The 20,455-nt window shown below is 42.7% G+C and overlaps 1 protein-coding gene across 5 annotated transcripts in view; it reads left to right on the top strand.

Moving 5' to 3' along the window:
* CAPRIN1 (cell cycle associated protein 1) overlaps nt 1–20,455 on the top strand; it is a 72,307-nt gene that overhangs the window by 24,546 nt on the left and 27,306 nt on the right. For 4 of the 5 annotated variants that reach the window (XM_053283980.1, XM_053284060.1, XM_053283758.1 and 1 more), the window contains exons 5-10: nt 793–1,031; nt 1,152–1,234; nt 7,757–7,894; nt 8,887–8,939; nt 9,024–9,110; nt 19,959–20,114. In XM_053283980.1, the coding sequence (XP_053139955.1) occupies nt 793–1,031; nt 1,152–1,234; nt 7,757–7,894; nt 8,887–8,939; nt 9,024–9,110; nt 19,959–20,114 (756 nt within the window). The remainder of the gene's footprint in view (nt 1–792; nt 1,032–1,151; nt 1,235–7,756; nt 7,895–8,886; nt 8,940–9,023; nt 9,111–19,958; nt 20,115–20,455) is intronic. The other variant, XM_053283903.1, reaches the window with a different exon arrangement.

The raw sequence follows: 20,455 nt of genomic DNA, 5'->3' as shown, positions 1-20,455 counted from the left end.
ACAGTTACCTAAAATTTCTGAACTGGTAATGCTCAAATACTTAATCTTAAATATTTTAAGATTTAGACTGCTGTTTAGGAGCTTTGAAGGGTACATGGAGCTCCATAAATCCAAGGTTTTCCCTGCTGTAAGTTGAGGAATGTTCCATGAGCCAAATTCAGAGCATCTCTTGTGTAAGTAGAAGGCACTTCTGCTCACGCAAGTGTGTGCCTCACCTACAGCTCCTATACCATATCATACAACATTCCAAAGAATGTGTCAAATCCTCAGGAGTGTCTTTTCAGCGGGAGGGCACAAGAAGCATCAGTGAAAATGAAGCAAACCAGCTCAATTGAATGAATAAGAACATTGCTTATGCTTCCCTAGATCCCACACCATGTGTGCAATGGGAAATCCTGCTCAGTTGTGAAGCATTGCATGTCTTGGAAGTGTGGATGATGGTGAGATACAGTGTGCAAAGTTGAGATCCCAGTTTTTTCAAAACTGCAAAGTGAATAAAGAGAAAAATGGAGGGAAGAGGAGGAGCAGATTATAGGGAAGAATAGGTGCGCGATGACGACTGTTGGCACAAACAGTGAGACTCTAAGGGTTGATATAACATACTGTGAACCTTTTAAGGAAATATTGAAAATACTTGAAATGCTCAAAATATAAAGATGATATAAGATGTTAAGAGTTTGGTTCTCTCTCTTGTGTTGCAAAGATTTTGGATTTCTCATACATAAGTCAAAAGAGGCAACCATTTAAACTGAACTTAAAACTATCCATTAACTGACTGTACCTTCTTACTAGATTCAAAAAACAATAAAGAAGACAGCTCGACGAGAACAACTAATGAGAGAAGAGGCTGAACAAAAACGCTTAAAAACAGTGCTTGAACTGCAGTATATTTTGGACAAGTTGGGTGATGATGAAGTGCGCAATGACTTAAAACAAGGAACAAATGGAGTGCCAGTATTAACAGAGGCAGAACTGTCAACACTAGATGAATTTTACAAACTAGTTGAACCAGAACGGGACATGAATGTGAGGTATTGCAATAGATTACCCTGCAAAAATATTTCTGAAAAGCCTGAAGTGCAGCAGTTTAGTTCTTTTGCACCATAGGAGTTTTGAGATATGTTATGCTTTCATTACTATTTTTGTTGAAGGTTGAATGAACAGTACGAACAGGCATCTATTCATCTTTGGGACTTATTGGAAGGGAAGGAAAAACCTGTATGTGGAACAACCTGTAAGTATGTCCCTCGCTCTCTTATTAAAAATAGAGCTAAAGTAAGCGCATCAAATACCAAGCTCTTAGAATATTCAGGCTGATTCTTTTACTTACTATTTCCAGTGTCAGTAGCTGAATAGCTGACAGCATGCTAATTTAAAGCACACTGTATTCTGTACTGATGCAACCTTACTCAGCACTGGAAGCCATTTGCTGGTTTCTGCTTGTTCATCAATTTGTGTGGCTGATGGTGCTTAGCAACACTTTGCTTTCCAGAAACTGGGTTAGCAAAAGAGCTTTTTGAATAACTTTTTTTCACATAGAAACTTAATAAAAGTTTCATATGCCTTTTGGTGAGGAAGAGTAGGCATTGATAACTGGAGCAAAATCTCATCGCTAGAGAAATATGTTTGGAGAACTAGGTTGAGTATTATTCAGTTGCATGGGCTATTCTATGTACTTTACAGCTTTTAGATGCTAAACATAAGATAATGTTATATATGCAACGGGAAAGGAACTGTTGCTTCTGCATTTTGTAAGTTAGCATAAGAACAGTCTTGCTGGATCAGACCCAGGGCGTACTTAGTCCAGTATTCTGTTTCCCTCAGTGATCCACCAGATGTTTCTGGGAAGGCCAAAAGCAGGTCCCCTTTCTTGCTGTTGCTTTGAACAGGTATTCAGAGCTAATAAAAATCCAGATCCTTGTAAAGACTTAGTCACAATTAGGAAGAGGAAGTTGATTTTTTAAAAAAGAAAAATTACTACAAAGCTTTTGAGGAAATTAAAGCTGCACAATTGTAACTCAAGGTAGCATAGCTAAGAATCAAGCATAAATAATACATTTATTTTATCACTTTTTTGATTTAGGATATTTCTCTTAAGTTATACTACATGTGGTGTGATCTTAGCAGTCTACTGACTGGGTTCAGAGTGGTTTTTGTTTTTGTTCTGCTTGATACATGGTATCTCTCCTAGAATTTTCTTCTGCGTAGTCACTGTACCTCATTTGCGCACACGCAGAAGCCCAACTTGGGAACCTTACAAGTTTGCTACAGTTTGGCGATAGCCCCGCCCCCTAGCCTACATGAGACTGAGGCTATCTCCCTCTATCCATTTCTTTGTTGTCCGCCGCATGCTTCACACAGCCTTAGACTCGGAGGACTTTTTCTGGCCTGCTAAGTCATTTCTCTTCATTTTTATTTTCTTCCTTGCGTGTTTTCTTATTTCTAACTCTCTTCTTATTGATTATCCTATCTTTTGCCTTAGCATTTTCATTTTACTCAGTCACCCCACAATTCTCCCCATTATGATTTCCCTCTCCTTGATGATCACTTAGCAAGGCATGTGTGTGCTCAGACAAAGTCTAGAATAGGACAACTTTTGATAATGTTTTCACTCATTACATAAGAATGTAGGAATTGCCATGCCGGAGCAATGTGTCCACATAATTCAGTGTTTTGATTTCTTGAGGGTAGCTAGCTAGTTTTTTTTGGAAGTTGCCAAGCAGAATATGGTGATGCTACCAATCTGGTTGTTAATTTTAAATGCTAGACATTGTTGCTTTGTGGAAGTTGTTTGGCTGTTGTGATTTGCTGTCAATGATGCACCTACCCCCTCCATATATTTATCTAACATCAAAACATGTTTACTGTTGACCATTCTGTAACAGTACATTAGTGCTACATGCAATTTTTTGTTTACATGAGGGTGTGTGTTTTCTTGGATCTGAATCTGTTGCCTGTCTGTTTCATTGGTGAAATCCAACAATACTATTTGTGAGCAATTTGGTCTTAATGCAAGTTTTTGAGCACTTCTGATTACAGTACCTGTTTGAATCTTATTTATTAGATATTCTGCTAACATGCTTCTTGTTCCCATTCACTGCTCTAAGAGTGCTATTAGTAGGAGTTCGAAATTTTGCAGGGCTGCATACCATATTCATCCTACTGTAGTTTCAGAGAAATGATATCAAAGAGATCAGAGTATATCTCTTTGTTTCTGCTCCTTGAATATGCACAGTAGTTATCTAGTGTGCCCAGGTGACTTTTGAGACTGTTCAGAGTGCAAAGAAAATTTGAGCAGAGCTGTCAAGATTCATCAGATAAGGCAAAATCCACCATCTATGCCCACTTGTCACATCTACCAAAGCATACTGTTGGCATGAAAATATCAAGACTAGGAATGTACTCCTAATCTCTTTTCAAAGGGCTTTCTAGAGCTTTTAATTAGGCGCCCCATAGTGACACTATCCATAGTGCGGGTTGGTCAGACTGGCTTGAATAGATCCCTTCTGCTGATTGAAAAGTTAATTGGGATTCCCTGCTTATCTCAGAGCAGGGGTGTCAAACTGTGGCCCTCCAGCTGTTGTTGGTCTACATCACATCCATTCACAGTGGCCATTAGCCAGGGATGGTGGGAGTTGTAGGCCAATAACGGCTGGAGAGCTGCAGTTTGACACGCCTGCCTCAGAGGATCCTAAGGATAAACTTGAAGGCCTTAGAATTTGTGGTATCTTGTCTCTCTAATGTTTGGGCAACGTTAAGGTTTCCCAATGGAGAACAGTACAAATAAGCTATGTAACGACTTACTCATGGGCTTTTCTGCAGAATCTTCTCTGCACTGTTTTGAAGCGCTGGTCTCTTCTGCTTCCCTGTGTGCTCCACTATATGTGTGCCTGTCAGCTGTCTTGTCTTGCATGGGGCTATAGGTTCATCTCCTCCTCCTCAAAATGTTGTTGAGTGATTTACAAATGTGGTCTTGGTCAAACATTCAATTTTTGTTCTAGGTCTAGGCCAGGGCTGCACAGCTTTGGCCCTCCAGCTGTTCTTGGACTACAACTCCCATTATCCCTTGCTATGGTGGCCAGTAGTTGGGTATGATGGGAGCTGTAGCCCAGCATCTGTAGGAAGGCCGAAGATATGCAGCTGGTCTAGACCAAACTGCTCTAATCTGGATCGTGATCTGCTGCACTCATAAGAGTGGGTTCTGTGCCTGTGCAGGACCATTCGGACAGAATCGACTAGCTCCTTGAAGTGCTTAGCCCCACCCCTTGCATGTGGTGCGTTCCCTCAGTTTGGGTGCACTAGCATTTTTTCCTCAGTTCCTTTCTGACCGCCATGGTGTCAGAACCTTGAACAGTGAGCTCCTCGGATCAGAATAATTTCTGTGTAAAAAAAGAATAAATATAGTTTAGTTTATTATGTGTAATGACTTGGACTGGACCAGACAATTCTTACTATAAATACTTTTAACTTAGTCGAAATGGATGGACAGTTAATTCGGTTACGACCTTGGATTGGACTCGGACTTTCATTCATACTTGGAGCACAGGACTATCACTGAGGAGGCCTCCACCACGTCCCGAGCCTCTCCGATGATGCTCCAGTCAGTGCCAGTGATGCCTTGACCTCACCCTGCGACCCCAGGAGTTGTGGTCCTGGATCGTCCATCACCAACAGCTCAACTCCAAGAGTCAACATTGACCTAGACATTGAGAGTGGTACTGACCACGGCATCATTACCTGGCTTTGAGAACATTCACTCTCGCCTGCCATGACACGGCAGCCTTCACTGGCAGCCCACCTGACTCCGCAAGCTTCGCGTCACGCACTGGTTTCCTTCAGCACTGATGTTGAAGACAATGACATGGAAGGCAGTTTGGGACTGGGCAATGTCCAGCGACTATTAGACATGCTTGACTCTGGTGAAAGCACAACACCTAGCTCAAACTTCTATGGCTTTTGGAGCCACGGTCTCGATGCCGAAGGCATGACATTCTCGATATTGAAGACGCCAGGTGCTTCAACGTCTTATGCTTTTCAACCTTTCCATTCTGTGGTTAGCCACCTTTTGACACCACAGCCTTTTTCGTTGTCACGTCTAGGGTAGCGAGAGACTGTCGCCACACAAGGCTTGATTCCTGAAGGGGGGTTGCAGAGATGCAGCACAAAAGCATATACGTTCCCCTGGACTTCCATCAGACTATCAGGACTATAAACTTTGGAAGGCTCGATGTCAGTTCTAAATGTTGATGGTTCCGTTGTTTATGCAAGTCACTCCTCCAGACTTGCCGGCTCCCTCTGTGACTTCAATATCAATGCAGGTTGCTCTTCCAATTTTGGAGACTGACATGGTACTGCAGCATCCTGTCTTACGTTCTTGCATCTCCACTCTGACCATGGAGGTACTTCGACCTCAACCTCAAAAGAGCCAGCCTACACAGACTCTAGTCCTGGAGATAACTTCCTCTCCACTCAGATGGTGTCCAAGAAGAAGGTCCCTGCCCCTTCTGGAGCACGAACCGTGATACTAACCGAATACTATGAATCTGATTCATCTACATCTTCAACTTTGATTTCACCTGACCACCCTAATGATCCATCCACCTCTCAAAGTGGTACCCACCGATAACATTTTACCAAATGAAGAAATGCGTTCGTACCATTGCCAAATCTTTAAAATGGCAACTACACTTGGACTAGAACTGAAGAAGCAAATTTGACATGGAAGATCCTGTCTATAAATTCTTCGATGTGGTCTCTGTGCTCTACACTATTTGGCTTTGAGCCTGTGCAGAGACCTCGTTGGATTTTCCCCAAGCTAAATTTCTTCTGTAGCATTTGGGCGGTAGCCCTGCCCCCTCTGGTGATATGCGGCTGTGCGTGATTTCCTCTTCAGTCTGTCTTTGTCTGTGGACAGTTTGACAGTTTGGGGCTCAGGGTTTTTTCTTTTCCCTTGCCTCTTAAGGAGAGCAAGGTTGTCTTTAAACTCTGTGTCTGGTGCAGGGCTAAGATCCCCTCTACTGACGGACACAATTGCTGCCTTTTCTGCCTCAGCGAGGCACATAAAGTAGGCACCTGCACACACTGTGCGAAGTTCACTAAACAGGCCAGGAAGAACTGAGCCTCCTGTTTAAGATCTTGGCTTTGGGAGCAGGTGTTAAAATCCTCTATGGCACTCTCTCGGCCTTCTACTATGCAGGCGGTGGCCCGCACTTCCCCGCCAGGCTCGGGCTTACAGCCCTCTGCATTTACTGACTTGTCAGACGCTTCGGCGCCTGGACCCAAGCTGCCTCTAGAACCTATGGCTCCTACCATCTCATTAGCTTAACCCTTTCAAATAGCATTCTACGACAGCTAAATGTTTTTATTATACTCAAATGTGAAGTGAAAGTAAGTAAAAATCAAATTTTATAAATAGTATAGAATTCTTCTCTCCAGACCTTTTAAATGCGTAGATTAAAAGAAAATTAAAAGCTACAAATAAAGAACAGATGTTTTGACGTACAGACTAAAACGTCAGTGTTCCATGTCTCACTGTTTAAAATCCACTCTCTTATATCCCAGATACTCTCTCTAAATCTGATCAGGCACTTGATTACCATGTGAAAAAACAGGGAGAGTAGGGGACGATGAAATTGATGACTCACAGCTTTGCCTGCTTGATATTAACTCTGACAGAAAATGGGGGGGAAGGGGAGGGTATAAACTAAATTACTGCTTATCCTTTAATAGCTTATATACTTTAAGATTTCTTTCAGTTCTTCCTTACCATTGACCCACGGCTGTAACATGTCTAAACAAAATGCTTCCCTTATCTATCTTTTGAGTGTACACTGTTCAGACTCTTAAGATGGTTACTTTAAGAGGCTTGTTTTTCCATTGTGATTATTTTTCATATGAACTGACCATGGCCTTTCCCTATTTATATGTTTGGCATTTGTGAGGTGTTGTATGAATCTAGTAAACAAATGTCTTCCTGTTTCCACTATATAATTTTCACTACATTCTGTACAGGTAATTTTGTAAATAACTCCTCTTTGCTTTCAGATCCCTTCCCCATTTTCACAGATTGGGCAGGCTTTAATTTCACACTTATTGTTGTATAGTCTAGATCTGTAGGTCGAAACATCGGTTCTTTATTTGTTATTTTTTAATTTTCTTAATCTATGCATTAGAAAGCTCTGGAGAGAATAATTTGGTGTAGATCCATTATGCACATTGCATCTCCAGTATCTTATTTCTTTATATATATTTCTCCAAGGAGTACCCATCGCTAATCCCTGTGTGGTAGCTTTCACGAGAGTTCGCAAGCAGCTGCCTGGATAGCGATGGGGATCGGGGAGAAAATGGTGGTGGCCGAGGAGGGAAAGTGCCGGCGGTGGCCAGGGAGGGAAAGCAGATTAGGAGGGGGAGAACGGACTGGGGCTGAAGGGCATGGGAGAGAATGTACTGGAGCTGAAGTGAGCGGGGGAAATGAAGATGGGGAGGAGAGACAGGGAGAACTAGGGGCGCAGATGCTCTGTGCTGGATCAGCTAGTATCAACTAATTTAGTATAGAATTGTTAAATATACTTCTTTCCTTCCATATTTATGGTGTGTGTTGTCTGTCTGGCACATAATAATGCACATGTGCACACACTGCCTTGATACTACTAGAACAAAAATTATTCCGCTCACTGATGAAAAAAATTATGGGGAACACTGGTGAGGAACCACTCTAAAACATTTGGCAAATGAAACTGTGTTGTTTTGTTTCCAGATAAAGCCCTAAAGGAAGTTATTGAACGCATTCTTCAAACAAGCTACTTTGATAGTACTCATAACCATCAGAATGGATTATGTGAAGAGGAGGAGTCGGCCCCTGTTCCTGCAGTGGAAGATCCTGTTGCCGAAGCTGGTAATGAAAATATTTGACTTGCAACATGAGCTTGTACATGTGTTCAGAAATCCTATTTCGTTGAACAAGAGTTACTTCTCAGTAAATATGCACAGGATTGCAATTTCAGTTTCTTTCTGTAGACTTGTAAACCTTGGCTAATCTTGCTTGTTGGAATGAGCTATGGAAACAAAAATGGAAGAACTTTGTAGATCTGTTCATATCTGTGAGACAGACTTTGATCTTGAAACTACTTCCTTGGCTTTTCTGAGGAAATCTTTGGGTCTATAATGCCAGTGAACTTTGTAGGATAGATATGTTCAAATTACATTGTTATCTTGGCCAGCCTTGCTGAACATACAGAGGTTGGTTATGTAATGTACAACTTAATTCTTAACTACAGGTGGCCCTTGATACTTGCAGATTCATTTCTTGCAGTTTCAGCTATTCACAGGCCATCTGCCTCTTTACCAATTTAGTTGTTGTGCGGGGTAGTTTTGCTTATTTGTAGGTCTACCCCCTGTCATAATTAAATTGTCCCAGCCACTTGTGCCACCTGAGTATGGAACCTAAGCCCATTTTGGGGGTTAGGTAAAGTTCTCCAATATCGTGGATTCACTGTTTGCAGGACTTTCCCAGTACCTAACCTCTGTGATAGTGGAGGGCTTCCAGTATTTTACTTAGATATTAAAAATGTAAGAGTGATTGATTCTCAAGATACACCGCTAAATATGGATGATATCTTAAAAGTTCCACGAACACCTTGTGGTTCAAACTGCTGCTACAGTTGCAATATGATTCCACTTAAGTAAAAAAAAACAAACCCTGGGTGTCTTGTCCTATGAACATATTGCAGTACTAAGATAGTTTATAACATGGCTAACCATACCGTTTCTCAGTGCTGTGGTTCAGACTTCTGCTTTTTCTCATAATGGATTGAAATATGATAGTGGGAGAGGGTGTATCTGTAAATATGTTACAGCTTCATCTAAAACATTGTATTTTCCTCATAGAACCAGAGCCAACAGAAGAATATACTGAACCCAGTGAAGTTGAATCAACAGAGGTACTATTCAGTGGAAAGATTGTAGTCACCTTTTAAAAATGAATGCTGCTGTCTTACTGTTGTACTCTCTCACTTTTATTTTAGTATGTAAACAGACAGTTCATGGCAGAGACTCAGTTCAGCAGTAGTGAGAAGGAACAGGTAGATGAGTGGACAGTTGAAACTGTTGAGGTAAGGTGTTCTGTATGCTGTAGGTAAAGTTGCAATCTATTTTCATTCCCTCGTCTCATAACGCATATGTAGCTATTTTCTAAATAGACTTGTGGTCTTTCAGCCGGTTTGAGCTAAATCTTGTAGGATGTCCCAATGAGAACAAATGCCATTTTCTAAGTATTATTCTGCTTTGAATATAGATTCAAATTAGCAGTTCCTTACGGTGAAAATCTGGAGAACTAAGATTGCAAAACTAGGTTGTTGGCATTGAAAAACTGTTGCTGCTTCATTGTTCACATTGAAAAATTGATCTTTAAAGTGAGTTATGCAGTTATTGGTAGTTTCCCACAGTTGTTACTAATATGTTCTTCTTTGAGGTCTCTGTGCATCACACTTGGGTATGCGTCTGTGCTGAACCACAAATTGGAATTTTCCAGAGCTTCATCTTATGATGAAAAAAGAGCGGGAAAACTATCCCCCTTTGTGGTTAGACCATACCTCGGGCTTTTATCAACCGCCGTTCGAGCAGGTCTTTGAATTTCCCCCTCTGCTTTACTTATTGAGAAAACAATAAGTTGTACAATAAGTTGTACACCTGTTTACTTTATTCTTTATTCTGTTTACTTTATTCTTTACTCTCACTTCTGTCATTTTCATTATAGTCCTTCTACCTTTGAATTGGCATCCATGTTTTTATTGGCCCCTTCTCCCCTTCCCCTCAGGCCGGGGTGCTCTACAGTGCGCCTTTAAAAGTGACTTTCAAATGGTGTGGGGAGTGTGGCTCTAAAATGCCCCCCACCCCAGACATTCAATATTGGTCCAGCGTGGCCATCCTAACACAGCCTTCATTGATTATGGGGTCAACTGTGGCAACACAGCTCCAACAGCAGACTCTTCTAAACTCACTGCTTCTGCTACACATGGTTTCTAGGTCATTGAACTCAAAGGGAGCTTCAGGCCATGTGGCTTCTAAGGGTGCTTTGAGCTCTCTCAGACTGCTGAAACTGAGTAAGAGCTCCGCTTTGGTTCCAGAGGAGGCGGTTAAGGAGCACCTTAAAATGAAAGGTCACAACAAGCCCAAATCCTAGACGTCAACTCATTCTAAGCTCTAGTCTGCTACAGGGGCAGGACAAGCCACAACTGTGCATAAAGTAGCAAAAAAAAACACCCCTCACTCTGGTCATAAGGAACGCGTCACACTTTATTATGGAAGTAGAAGACATTGGGGCTGGTACAGACTCCAATCCCTTGACACCTGTAGCTCCCGCTCCTCTCAGTGCTTGAGACTAAGAAGAATTTTACAGACCTAGATGGTATAGCGACCCTTAAGATTTTTGTGCACCAGAAGCTTGCTGCTACCCCTATGGCTACCCCCCCCCATATCTACCAGGATAAATATAGCTGCCACTGCCATTGTCACAGGTCTAGATCCTACACGTGTTCTAGGTCTCTTTCTAGAGCCCCTCGGACCAGCTCACCTCGAAGGAGTCCTGATCATAGAGGAGAAAAGCCACGTAGCTTTGCAGGATAAATATGCCCAACTTCCTTCTAATCCAATTGCCTCAACCAACCCAAAGGACCAAGCACTGCCACTAAAAACAGCTGACTCACCCAGTAATCCTCTGGAGGATAACACTAAAAACTCCCAAGAGGGAATTTCAGACTCCAACTCTGATCGTGCCAATGGAAACAATCAGCTCTGGAGGAGAGAAAGTGGCTGAAGACACATTGGACAAAACCCCATCAGAGGACTTTAACATATACACTGAACTACTATTGCACATGGCATCTTCCTTAGGGCTGGAAATACACCAAGCAAGCTCCCTGGAAGACCCAATCTTTGGATTAATTCAATCTGATTCACAGGACACTGTGGCATTAGCTGTCATCCCAACATTCTCCCATATTAAGACAGCGTGGGAAAAACCAGACTTCATGCTCCCCATGTCAAAGAAACTAGAAAACATGTATAAGATACAGCAAACTGACTCTCAATACCTTACCATACACCCCGTACATAATTTGATGGTTGTAGAGTCAGCACTGTCAGAATCTCGTCAATGGCTTCTGGCAGCATCTGCAGATAAAGAAAGGAAGAAGTTATATGCTATAGGCAAAAAGATCTGTTCCACAGCAAGTCTCTTGTTGAGAGTCATTGCTTCTTGGTATAATGGGAAATTGCCTTGGTAGTGGGATTTGGCTTGGATTTGGATGAGGAGGACTTCATTCTAGAAAAACTAGGTCCTTTCCTAGGCAGACTTCAACAATAACAAAGGAACACAGCACAGATGCTCTTAAAAGAAGGCTTTCGAGTGACAAAGTAGCAATTGCACTCCACCTGCCATTGGGCTGACTCTGGAACTCGCTCTATGGGTTGTGGCACTCTCCCTTAGGAGGCATGCCAGGTTACACTCCTTCTAATCACAGGAGGCAAAAACTCAAATTGAAGATGGGGAAGCATTACTCAGGCAAAAAAACAGAAGACACGCTAGAGAGGGTCCAAAAGCTCAGCTCCATGGCCCACTCTATAGGCTTCGCCCATTCTTCATCCTTTATTTTTGGGCACCAGAAAGAAGTTATGGCCCTGACAAACAAGGCAACCATCATACTATTCTGGTGACTCCTGTCAACAGCAACACCGTTACTACCAGCAGAAGCCTATATTTATTTATTTATTCTATTTTTAGACTGCCCTTACAAAATAGCTCAATATATCCTCCTCATCCACATCCCAGCCAAATTTCCCTACCAAGCTAAAGCCCCATTATAAACCCCTTCGGCTGATACACCAGCTGCAGCCATTTTTTGAGATGAACAACCTCAAAAGGGTGGTACATATGCTGGTAACCTCTAGGCTGGATTACTGCAATGCGGTCCATGTGGGGCTGCCTTTGTACATAGTCCAGAAACTGCAGTTGGTCCAGAATGCAGTGGCCAGGTTGGTCTCTGGATCATTATTATTACTTTACATTCTATCCTGCTCTTCCTCTGAGGAGCCCAGAGTGGTGTACTACATACTTGAGTTTCTCTTTCACAACAACCCTGTGAAGTAGGTTAGGCTGAGAGGGAAGTGACTGGCCCAGAGTCACCCAGCAAGTATCATGGCTGAATGGGGATTTGAACTCGGGTCTCCCCGGTCCTAGTCCAGCACTCTAACCATCTAACTCTAATAATCTAGGAGAGACCATTCAACTCCTCTGTTGAAAGAATTACACTGGCTGCCGATACGTTTCTGGGCAAAATACAAGGTGCTGGTTATTAGGGGTGTGCAATTCGGATTTTCTGTGTTTCGATTTGTAACCGAATCGAAACAGCCCTGATTCAGTTTGGATCCGAATCTGACCCAGCCAAATCACCCAAATTCGATTCGGATCCGAATCGCGGCTGATCCAAATCGAGTTTTGGATCTGTCCTATTAATTTCCCCAGATTCCCAGCTTGCTTTCTTTTTTTTTTTTTAAGCTAAGCTCTAGCCCTTATAGAAGTGGAGTTATGGAGCAAAATGTGTGGTCACTATTTTTCAAGTGTTCGGATTCTTTGGTGTATAATAACTTTCACTCAATGAATCCTTATGAGGATTCATTACACACCTTCATTTCTTCTATTCATTTTGACTGTCTTTTAGACAGTGCCAGTTGTCAGCTGCCATGTGCCAACTACACCCCACTCCCACCCACAAGGCAGTGAGGTACTACTCAGTTTAAGTTAAGTGCCTAATGGGTGGAGGCTACCACCCAAATTGCAGAGGAATTGGACAAAGGGCTGATTTTTGGTGAATTGTTGAAGGTTTAGTGTCTTTGAGGCAGATTTGGGACATAAAGTGGGATCTGGGGTGGAAGAGTTTAGTGAGGTGGTAGTGCCTAATGGGTGGAGGCTACCACCCAAATTGCCGAGGGATTGGGCAAAGGGCTGGTTTTTGGAGAATAGTTGAAGTTTACTCATCTTTAAGGTTTTCCCCTATAAGGTATAATGGAGGTTTCAGCAGCCCCATAGGGCTGCACCCTCCATAGCGCCCTCCATAGCACTTGGAGGGCGCTGGGGTGGCTCAGAGTGAGTGGTGGTGTAGTGCACATAGGGTGCCAGCCAATCCCATGGGGTTGCTAACCCATGGGGTACAGGGTTCTGTTGTTTCTGAGGTGGTCTGAGTGTAGATTCTCTGGTAGCAAATGAGAGTGGATTCATGGTTTGTATTGAAAATCTCATTTGCTACCAGAGAATCTACACTCAGAATACCTCAGAAACAGAACCCTAAACTCCATGGGCTAGAAACCCGGCGGGGGGTGGGGGGTGGGCTGGCACCCTCTGTTCACTACACCACCACTCACTCTGGGCCACCCCAGCACCCCCCAAGTGCAGTTATGGGGCTGCTGAAACCTACATGATTTCCTATAGAAAACTTCAACAACTCACCAAAAACCAGCCCTTTGCCCAATCCCTCTGCAATTTGGGTGGTAGCCTCTACCCATTAGGCACTTAACTTAAACTGAGTAAGTACCTCACTGCCTTGCGGGTGGGAGTGGGGTGTAGTTGGCACATGGCAGTTGACAATTGGCACTGTCTAAAAGACAGTCATAATGAATAGAAGAAACGAAGGTGTGTAATGAATCCTCATAAGGATTCATTGAGTGAAAGTTATTATACACCAAAGAATCCAAACACTTGAAAAATAGTGAACACACATTTTGCTCCATAACTCCACTTCTATAAGGGCTAGAGCTTAGCTTTTTTTTAAAAAAATGAAAGCTGGGAATCTGGGGAAATTAATAGGACAGATCCGAAACCCGAATCGAATCAGCTGCGATTCAATTTGTACCCGAATCTAGCCAATGGACCACAGGGGTGATTCGTTTTGTTTCTGAATCACCCGAATCAGCTAGATTCGGGTACAAATTGATTTGTATCCGAATCGATTCGCACATCCCTACTGGTTATTACCTATAAAGCCCTAAACTGCTTGGGCCCTGGGTATTTAAGAGAACGTCTTCTTCACCATGAGCCCCACCACCTGTTGAGATCATTTAGAGAGGTTCGCCTGCAGTTGCCGCCAACTCGGGAACGGGCCTCCTCCGTTGCTGCCCCTGAGCTTTGGAATGCGTTCCCTATTGAAATAAGAGCCTCCCCATCTCTGGCAACTTTTAAAAAGGCACTGGAGACACATCTGTTCATCCAGGCTTTTAATTAGATTCATGGTTTAAATTTTTAATGCTGGTTTTAAATGATTTTAATGTTAATGTTCTTAATGTTGATTTAGTTTTGATTTTAATTGCTTCTTATTTGTTGTAAACCGCCCTGAGCCATTTTTGGAGGGGCGGTATATAAATCAAATAAATAAATAATAATAAATAATAATAAATTAAAAAAATTATACCAAGAGGCAATGACACCACCATGCCCAAACTGGAACAATACTACCAAGTCTGGTCAGTCATCAGATCTCACACGTGGGTTCACAACAGCTACAGGATAGAATTTCAAATTCTTGAACACCCCTCCCCCCCAATTCTGGAATCCAGGTTACACCCTCCATGAGGAAGTAAGATCCCTTCTTCAAAAAAGGAGTAAATAGAAGAGTTACCACCTATCAGTCAAGATATATTATTCTCTGGGTATTTCACAATTCTAAAAAGAGATGGATGCCTACAGCCAATTCTAGATCTGAGGGGTGTGAGCCAGTTTGTTCATTACAAGTGATTACAGATGGTCCATCTTGCGTCTCTTGTCAGGAAACATTTGGTTCTTCGGCGTGGTCCCTGTCTTTTTCACTTACGTGCTCTGCACATGCGCAGAGACCACATTGGAGCCTTCTTGGCTGTTTTTGGCGGGAACCCCAAAATTGGTGGCATCTAAAATGGAAAGATTTATCACCCTGCTTCCACTAAAGGACAGATGTCTGTTTCAGGTTTCTCCAAACCACTGGTACCAGGGGATGCTGGAGGGAAAGATCAGGGCACTATTCCAGTAGAGGCTTTGCTGGAATACCTTCCTACCTGGCCACCTTCCCCAGAAGGGAGCCCTATGGGTTACTTGGACAACCCGCTTTCGGACAGCTATGTTCCAGAGGATCAGGAATGCACGCTGCCTCCAAGACAGCTAATGCGCTCTCCTCTGAGGCAAAACATGCTGTTATACCAGAAATCCCCCAGCCTCTTGATTGAAGCACGTACAGCTCTGTGCGAAACCCCTCGCTGGATCAACACTACTCCTGGGGCTGTGACAGATATGACAGATCATATGTGGATCGGTACCCCACCGATTCTCCACGGGGCTCCCGTTACTCTGATGACTACAGAGGTGCCTTTTGCCGAGAAAGGTACAGGGAGGGCAGCAATTTGGATCTATATGGAGGAGGGAACAGGCACCAGTCCTTGCATTGGTACAGAGAAGAGCCTCTGTTCCAAGAGGAGTGGTATGACAGGGGCAGAATGGATTAACATGGAAATTTCATTAGGAGCTGATCAAGATCTCTTTCGCAGGATTGATCTTGCTCTTGTTCATAGGGTTACAGACCTACAAGACAACCCTCTCTGGAACAAGATGGGCAAGACAAGGGCATGGGCTCTTGAAAACAACACAGGAAGTCCTTAATGGTCCCTACTACCTCGACCATAGTGGAGCCAAAGTCCACTACCCCAGAGTCGGCGCAACAAGCAGTTCCCAATACTGTGCAGTCAGGTTAGAGTGGTGAGGAGGACTCGGAGAAGGAGGAACCCCAGTCTGTAAATTCGGAATGGATTTCTTTTGCGTCATCCCCACAAAACCTTCTTGCGGACTCTAAACCAGTTGTACTCTAAATCAGTTGTATTGTATTCTGTAGTTTCTCTCCCCCCTCCCCTTTTTGCTCTGTTACGATTTGATGTGTGTTTTTATCTCATGTTTTAATGTTGTATTGTAAGCAGTGTTCCCTGTTAGAGGGAATCCCAGATGTTGTTGTTGACAGCTCCCAGAACCCCTAACTGCAGTGGGTTTTGGCTGAGGGTGCTGGGAGTTATAGTCAAGAATGTCTGGGATTTTCTGTTAGAGGGAACACTGGTGGTAAGCCACCCAGAGAACAATTAGTTATGGGGTAGTTAACAAAGTTGTTTTTATATCATCATCATCATCCATCATCATCAATTTCTCCCTCAGAGGATCTCAAACTTTACTCTGTCTCCAAAATGGCTACTGCACTAGGGGCTAGCCTGGACCAACAACAAAATGGGGACCTTAACCCTTTGTTTGGACTTATTGATGCTGAGGCAAGGGTTCCAGCATCACTGCCTTTAAACATGGCACTTGTGGACATAGCTGAGAGCTATTGGAAGAGACCCTCCTTGTTGCTTGTTCCTAGATCTCCATGGGTTCTAAACCAAGACAAAGGCATCCTGACCTGGACTCCCTTTGGCAATCTGGAGAATAGAAGGAGCAACAGATTTAGCGAAAGCACAAGTACAATATTGGAAGCCTCCAAAAAACCATCCACCCAAAAAGCTATGCGATGAAATGGAAAAGGTTCACAGCCTATGTCACTAGCTGTGACATAGCCCCCCGGGAGGCACCTATCCCTGTAGTGCTAGACTACCTTTTGCATCTAAAGGAAACTAGTCTAGCTCACTTTTCTGTTAAAGTTCATTTAGCGGCTGTTGTAGCACATCATACAGTTACGGGTCTGTTCTGCAACCCTACAGTTAAGCAGTTTTTAAAAGGCTTGTTAGATGTTTTCCCTAGTGTCCTGAAGTTATTGCCTTCATGGGACTTACGGCTTGTGCTGACTCAGTTGATGAAGCACTCTTTTGAACCATTGGTCTCATGCAACCTAGTTGCAATTACGTCAGCCAGGAGGGTGAGTGAAATCAAGGTCCTGAGAAGTGACTCTCACTATATTATATTTTACAAAGATAGGATTGTGTTAACAACCAGACATCAGTTTCCGGCTCAAGGTTGTCTCTAGCTTCCACTTGGCTCAAGACATCTGCTTACTAATCTTCTACCCATACCCTACGTTGGCCATGGATATAGCTTATTGCACTCTGGATGTCAGGAGAACCCTAGCTTTCTATCTTAAAAGAACCAAGCCATTCCATAAAACTCATTTATTATTCAGATTAGATTACTTTATTATGACCATCAATTAAATATCTATCATCATACAATTTATAGCAAACAAAAAGGAACTACTGCAAGGTAAGCATCTCTTGTCATATTTTACAGGCTATAAGGCAAAATTTAGCCACATTTAAGGAAATTGAATCATCGTGATCAGACAATAGATGTTGCAGATGATAAAACATGTCAGTATGGCTGGGATAACTTACTAAAAGAGAAGTAATTGTTCATCAGCTATGCAGGCCATTCCAAGGGGCCTGCGATTTCCACTCAGAGGATTGCAGTTTGGGTCAAGGAAGCCATCACCCTTGCTTACCAGCTAGCCAAACAGACTTTGCCTAGCCCAGTTTGGGTTCACTCAACCAGCGCAGTATCCACTTCTATGGCTTTGGTTCCAGGGTTCTCTACTCAGTTTGCCAAGAAGGCTGCTCCCTCTGTTCAGGTAAGACTAGCTTGCTACTATCCCAAGTGTGATGCACACAGACCTTGAAGAAGTTACTATTTATCTGTAACTAGTTCTTCGAGTTGACTTCTGTGCATTAACACTTCCCTCCTGACCTCCCCACTACAGCCTTACTATTAAATTCCGAGGTTGGTTGTAGTGGTCTCTTAAACTGAGGTAAGGAGGTAGTCTAATCACTAAGGGGATTGTTTTCCTGCTCCCCCCCTTATAAGGTAAAGTTAAGGAAAGTTTCGATTCGTGGTTCTGCACAGGCACGTACCCAAGTGTGAATGCACAGAAGACCACTCCAAGAACTACAGTTACAGAAAAGAAACCTGTCCTCCGACCTAGCGGTACATTTGAAAATCTTACATAGGAATGAAATCACAATTCATATACTAGTATATAATCAAGAATAGACTATCGGAAGATAATGTCTTCTATCATAAATGGTTCTAGTTGAAGTTTTCTGCAATATCTCTTGCTCTTGCAAATCTTCACTAAATACTTCCAGCATATGCAAACTAATTGTGATGTGATTTGTACTTTTGTTTCGAGAAGCATTTGCTGTGGTGGTGTGGAAGTAGGCTGTCCTTTCATTTACAATGGATAGCATACTTTTTCAGTTTTCAAATTATTGCTGTAGACCCTAATAGGAGTGAACCTACTCATTAGGTAGAACAGATGGTTTTCAGGCCTTGATCACAGTAGGAACTTTGATCACTTTAATCTAGAATAGGAACTCATTGTAGAATTGCAGCTTTGTTTACTGCTGTTTAAATGCTTCAGCCTTTGGAAAGATGGTGCATTTTGTCTTTTGATTCAAGGGAGCAGATTTGTAGCAGTTTTATTCAGCACACTTTGTAAGTGATATAGCTAGGATCTTGAATTTTATGTGGAACTTGAAGGTCGCAGGCATTTGACATCTGTAGTTTCAAGAAACTTTGTTTATGAAGTGATTTCTTTGAATAATGCAGCTGTGTTTGCATTGATAACTGTGTGTGTTTGTTCGTTTGTTTGTGTGCATGCATGCATGTGTCCTTGTCCTGAAACAGTAATTTCAATTTTGGATGATCAGTGCAGTTGAGTTAGATTGACTAAAATAAACTACTATGGACTACAAATGCAAGTTAGGTTGTCCAGGCAATATTTGTACACTGTTCTTCCCCCAACTCCCCACCAGCTGTACATGTTCAGATTTTTAAGTTTGGGATTTCTTTAGATGTTTGCCTCTTCATAGATATGATTTGAGCAACATTGCCCCATCTGTCTAGAAGTTCTGAGCCACTGGGTTTCTTAAAAACATGTAAATTCACAACATAGTCTAATAATAATGGCTCCTTCTAGCTGCAGAAATAGGGTTGGAAGGCACTCCTGTTTTGTCTGAGGATGGGGTGAAGGCACTTCTGTTCTGTTCATGCAAGGGGTGATTTTAACCAATTCCCCACACCACCCGCTAATACTTTAGGAGCAAATTTTTGGGAAGACATAGAGGGCTGCAAAGGAAAGGGAGAGGTGAAACTGCCCCCCCAGTGTCTTGTGTGTGACCTTGTTCCCATGGAAGTCGGTTATAAACTTCCTGTTGATCTTAATGATTTATTATTGTACCCATTAGCTTGAAAGATCATTCTAGAAATAGCCTTAAAAGTGAATGGAAATAACTAGAAAGAAGTGGTGGGTGGGTGGGAGTCAGTTATTTGGCTGCATACAAAGGAAATGCCAAATCTGCTGGAATTGTGCAAACAAAGTACTGTAATGTTATGAGTTGCTGTGTTTGGTAGTTTGAGAGTTCTGCACCCCCACCAAAAACTGCGGGACCTAGGATCCATTGGAAAGAATGGATCTAAACAGGATGGAGCAAGCAAGCAAGCAGCACTGAAGAGACTACATAGGATAATGTGCCAGTCCCTTGGGGGTAAATTCAGTCTGTCCTAGTAGAGAGCAAAACCATCGGCCCTGTCTGCCTCAGCATCAGATTACTCTGTTTCAGTGCCCTTGACTTTTATTGCAGCCAGATCTCATGTTTCTCAGTCTTTAGCTAAAAGATAGATAACATCCTTGTGGCTGGGACTTATAGGAGTTGTAGTCCATAAACAGCTGGGGGGGCCAGAGTTGAGCAGACCTAGTCCTTCTTTGCAGCTATTGTAAGTACATTTGTTTACGAATGATGATAATTCTTAACAGAGCTTTTTCCAAGTGTACTTGTTCTTAGAGGAAATACTTTCTTTTACATATCTGTTACTGTGAGTTTAGCTGTTGTGATAATAACAATAATAATAATAATGGGCCAGTAACTGAAGCATCAGACAGGCTGACTCTGACTTTTGATCACTTCCAATGTAGGTGGTAAATTCACTTCAGCAGCAGCCGCAGGCTACATCTCCTCCAGTTCCAGATCCCCATACGCTTCCTGCTGTGGCTCAAGCGGATCCTCTTGTTAGGAGACAACGAGTACAGGACCTTATGGCACAAATGCAAGGTCCCTACAACTTCATGCAGGTATGCCATTTCTACTGCTTTTATGATTAAACAAGTTGTTCTAGTAAGAACTAATCTGCCTACTTTCCTTACACTATCCTGGACAAAAACTTGGTTCAAATCGGTTAGGTGGTAAACAAGTTAGATCTCTTGTCTCAAATATTCATGGGTCTGCCATCTTGGATCAGGGTGGATGACATCATTACAAACTACACCATTGAGGTGCCCCTGTGTGTCACTCATTAGAACTGTACCTAATTTGGCCTGTTCAACTTTGGCCCCCCAGCTGTTTATGGACTACAACTCCCATAAGTCCCAGCCACAATGGCCAATAGCCAGGGTTTATGGGAGTTGTAGGCCAA

Source organism: Hemicordylus capensis, chromosome 1 (assembly GCF_027244095.1).
Source record: "Hemicordylus capensis ecotype Gifberg chromosome 1, rHemCap1.1.pri, whole genome shotgun sequence".
Taxonomy (NCBI): Eukaryota; Metazoa; Chordata; class Lepidosauria; order Squamata; family Cordylidae; genus Hemicordylus; species Hemicordylus capensis.
The sequence above is the reverse complement of the archived record's forward strand: the minus strand, read 5'-3'. Positions and strand labels throughout refer to the sequence as shown.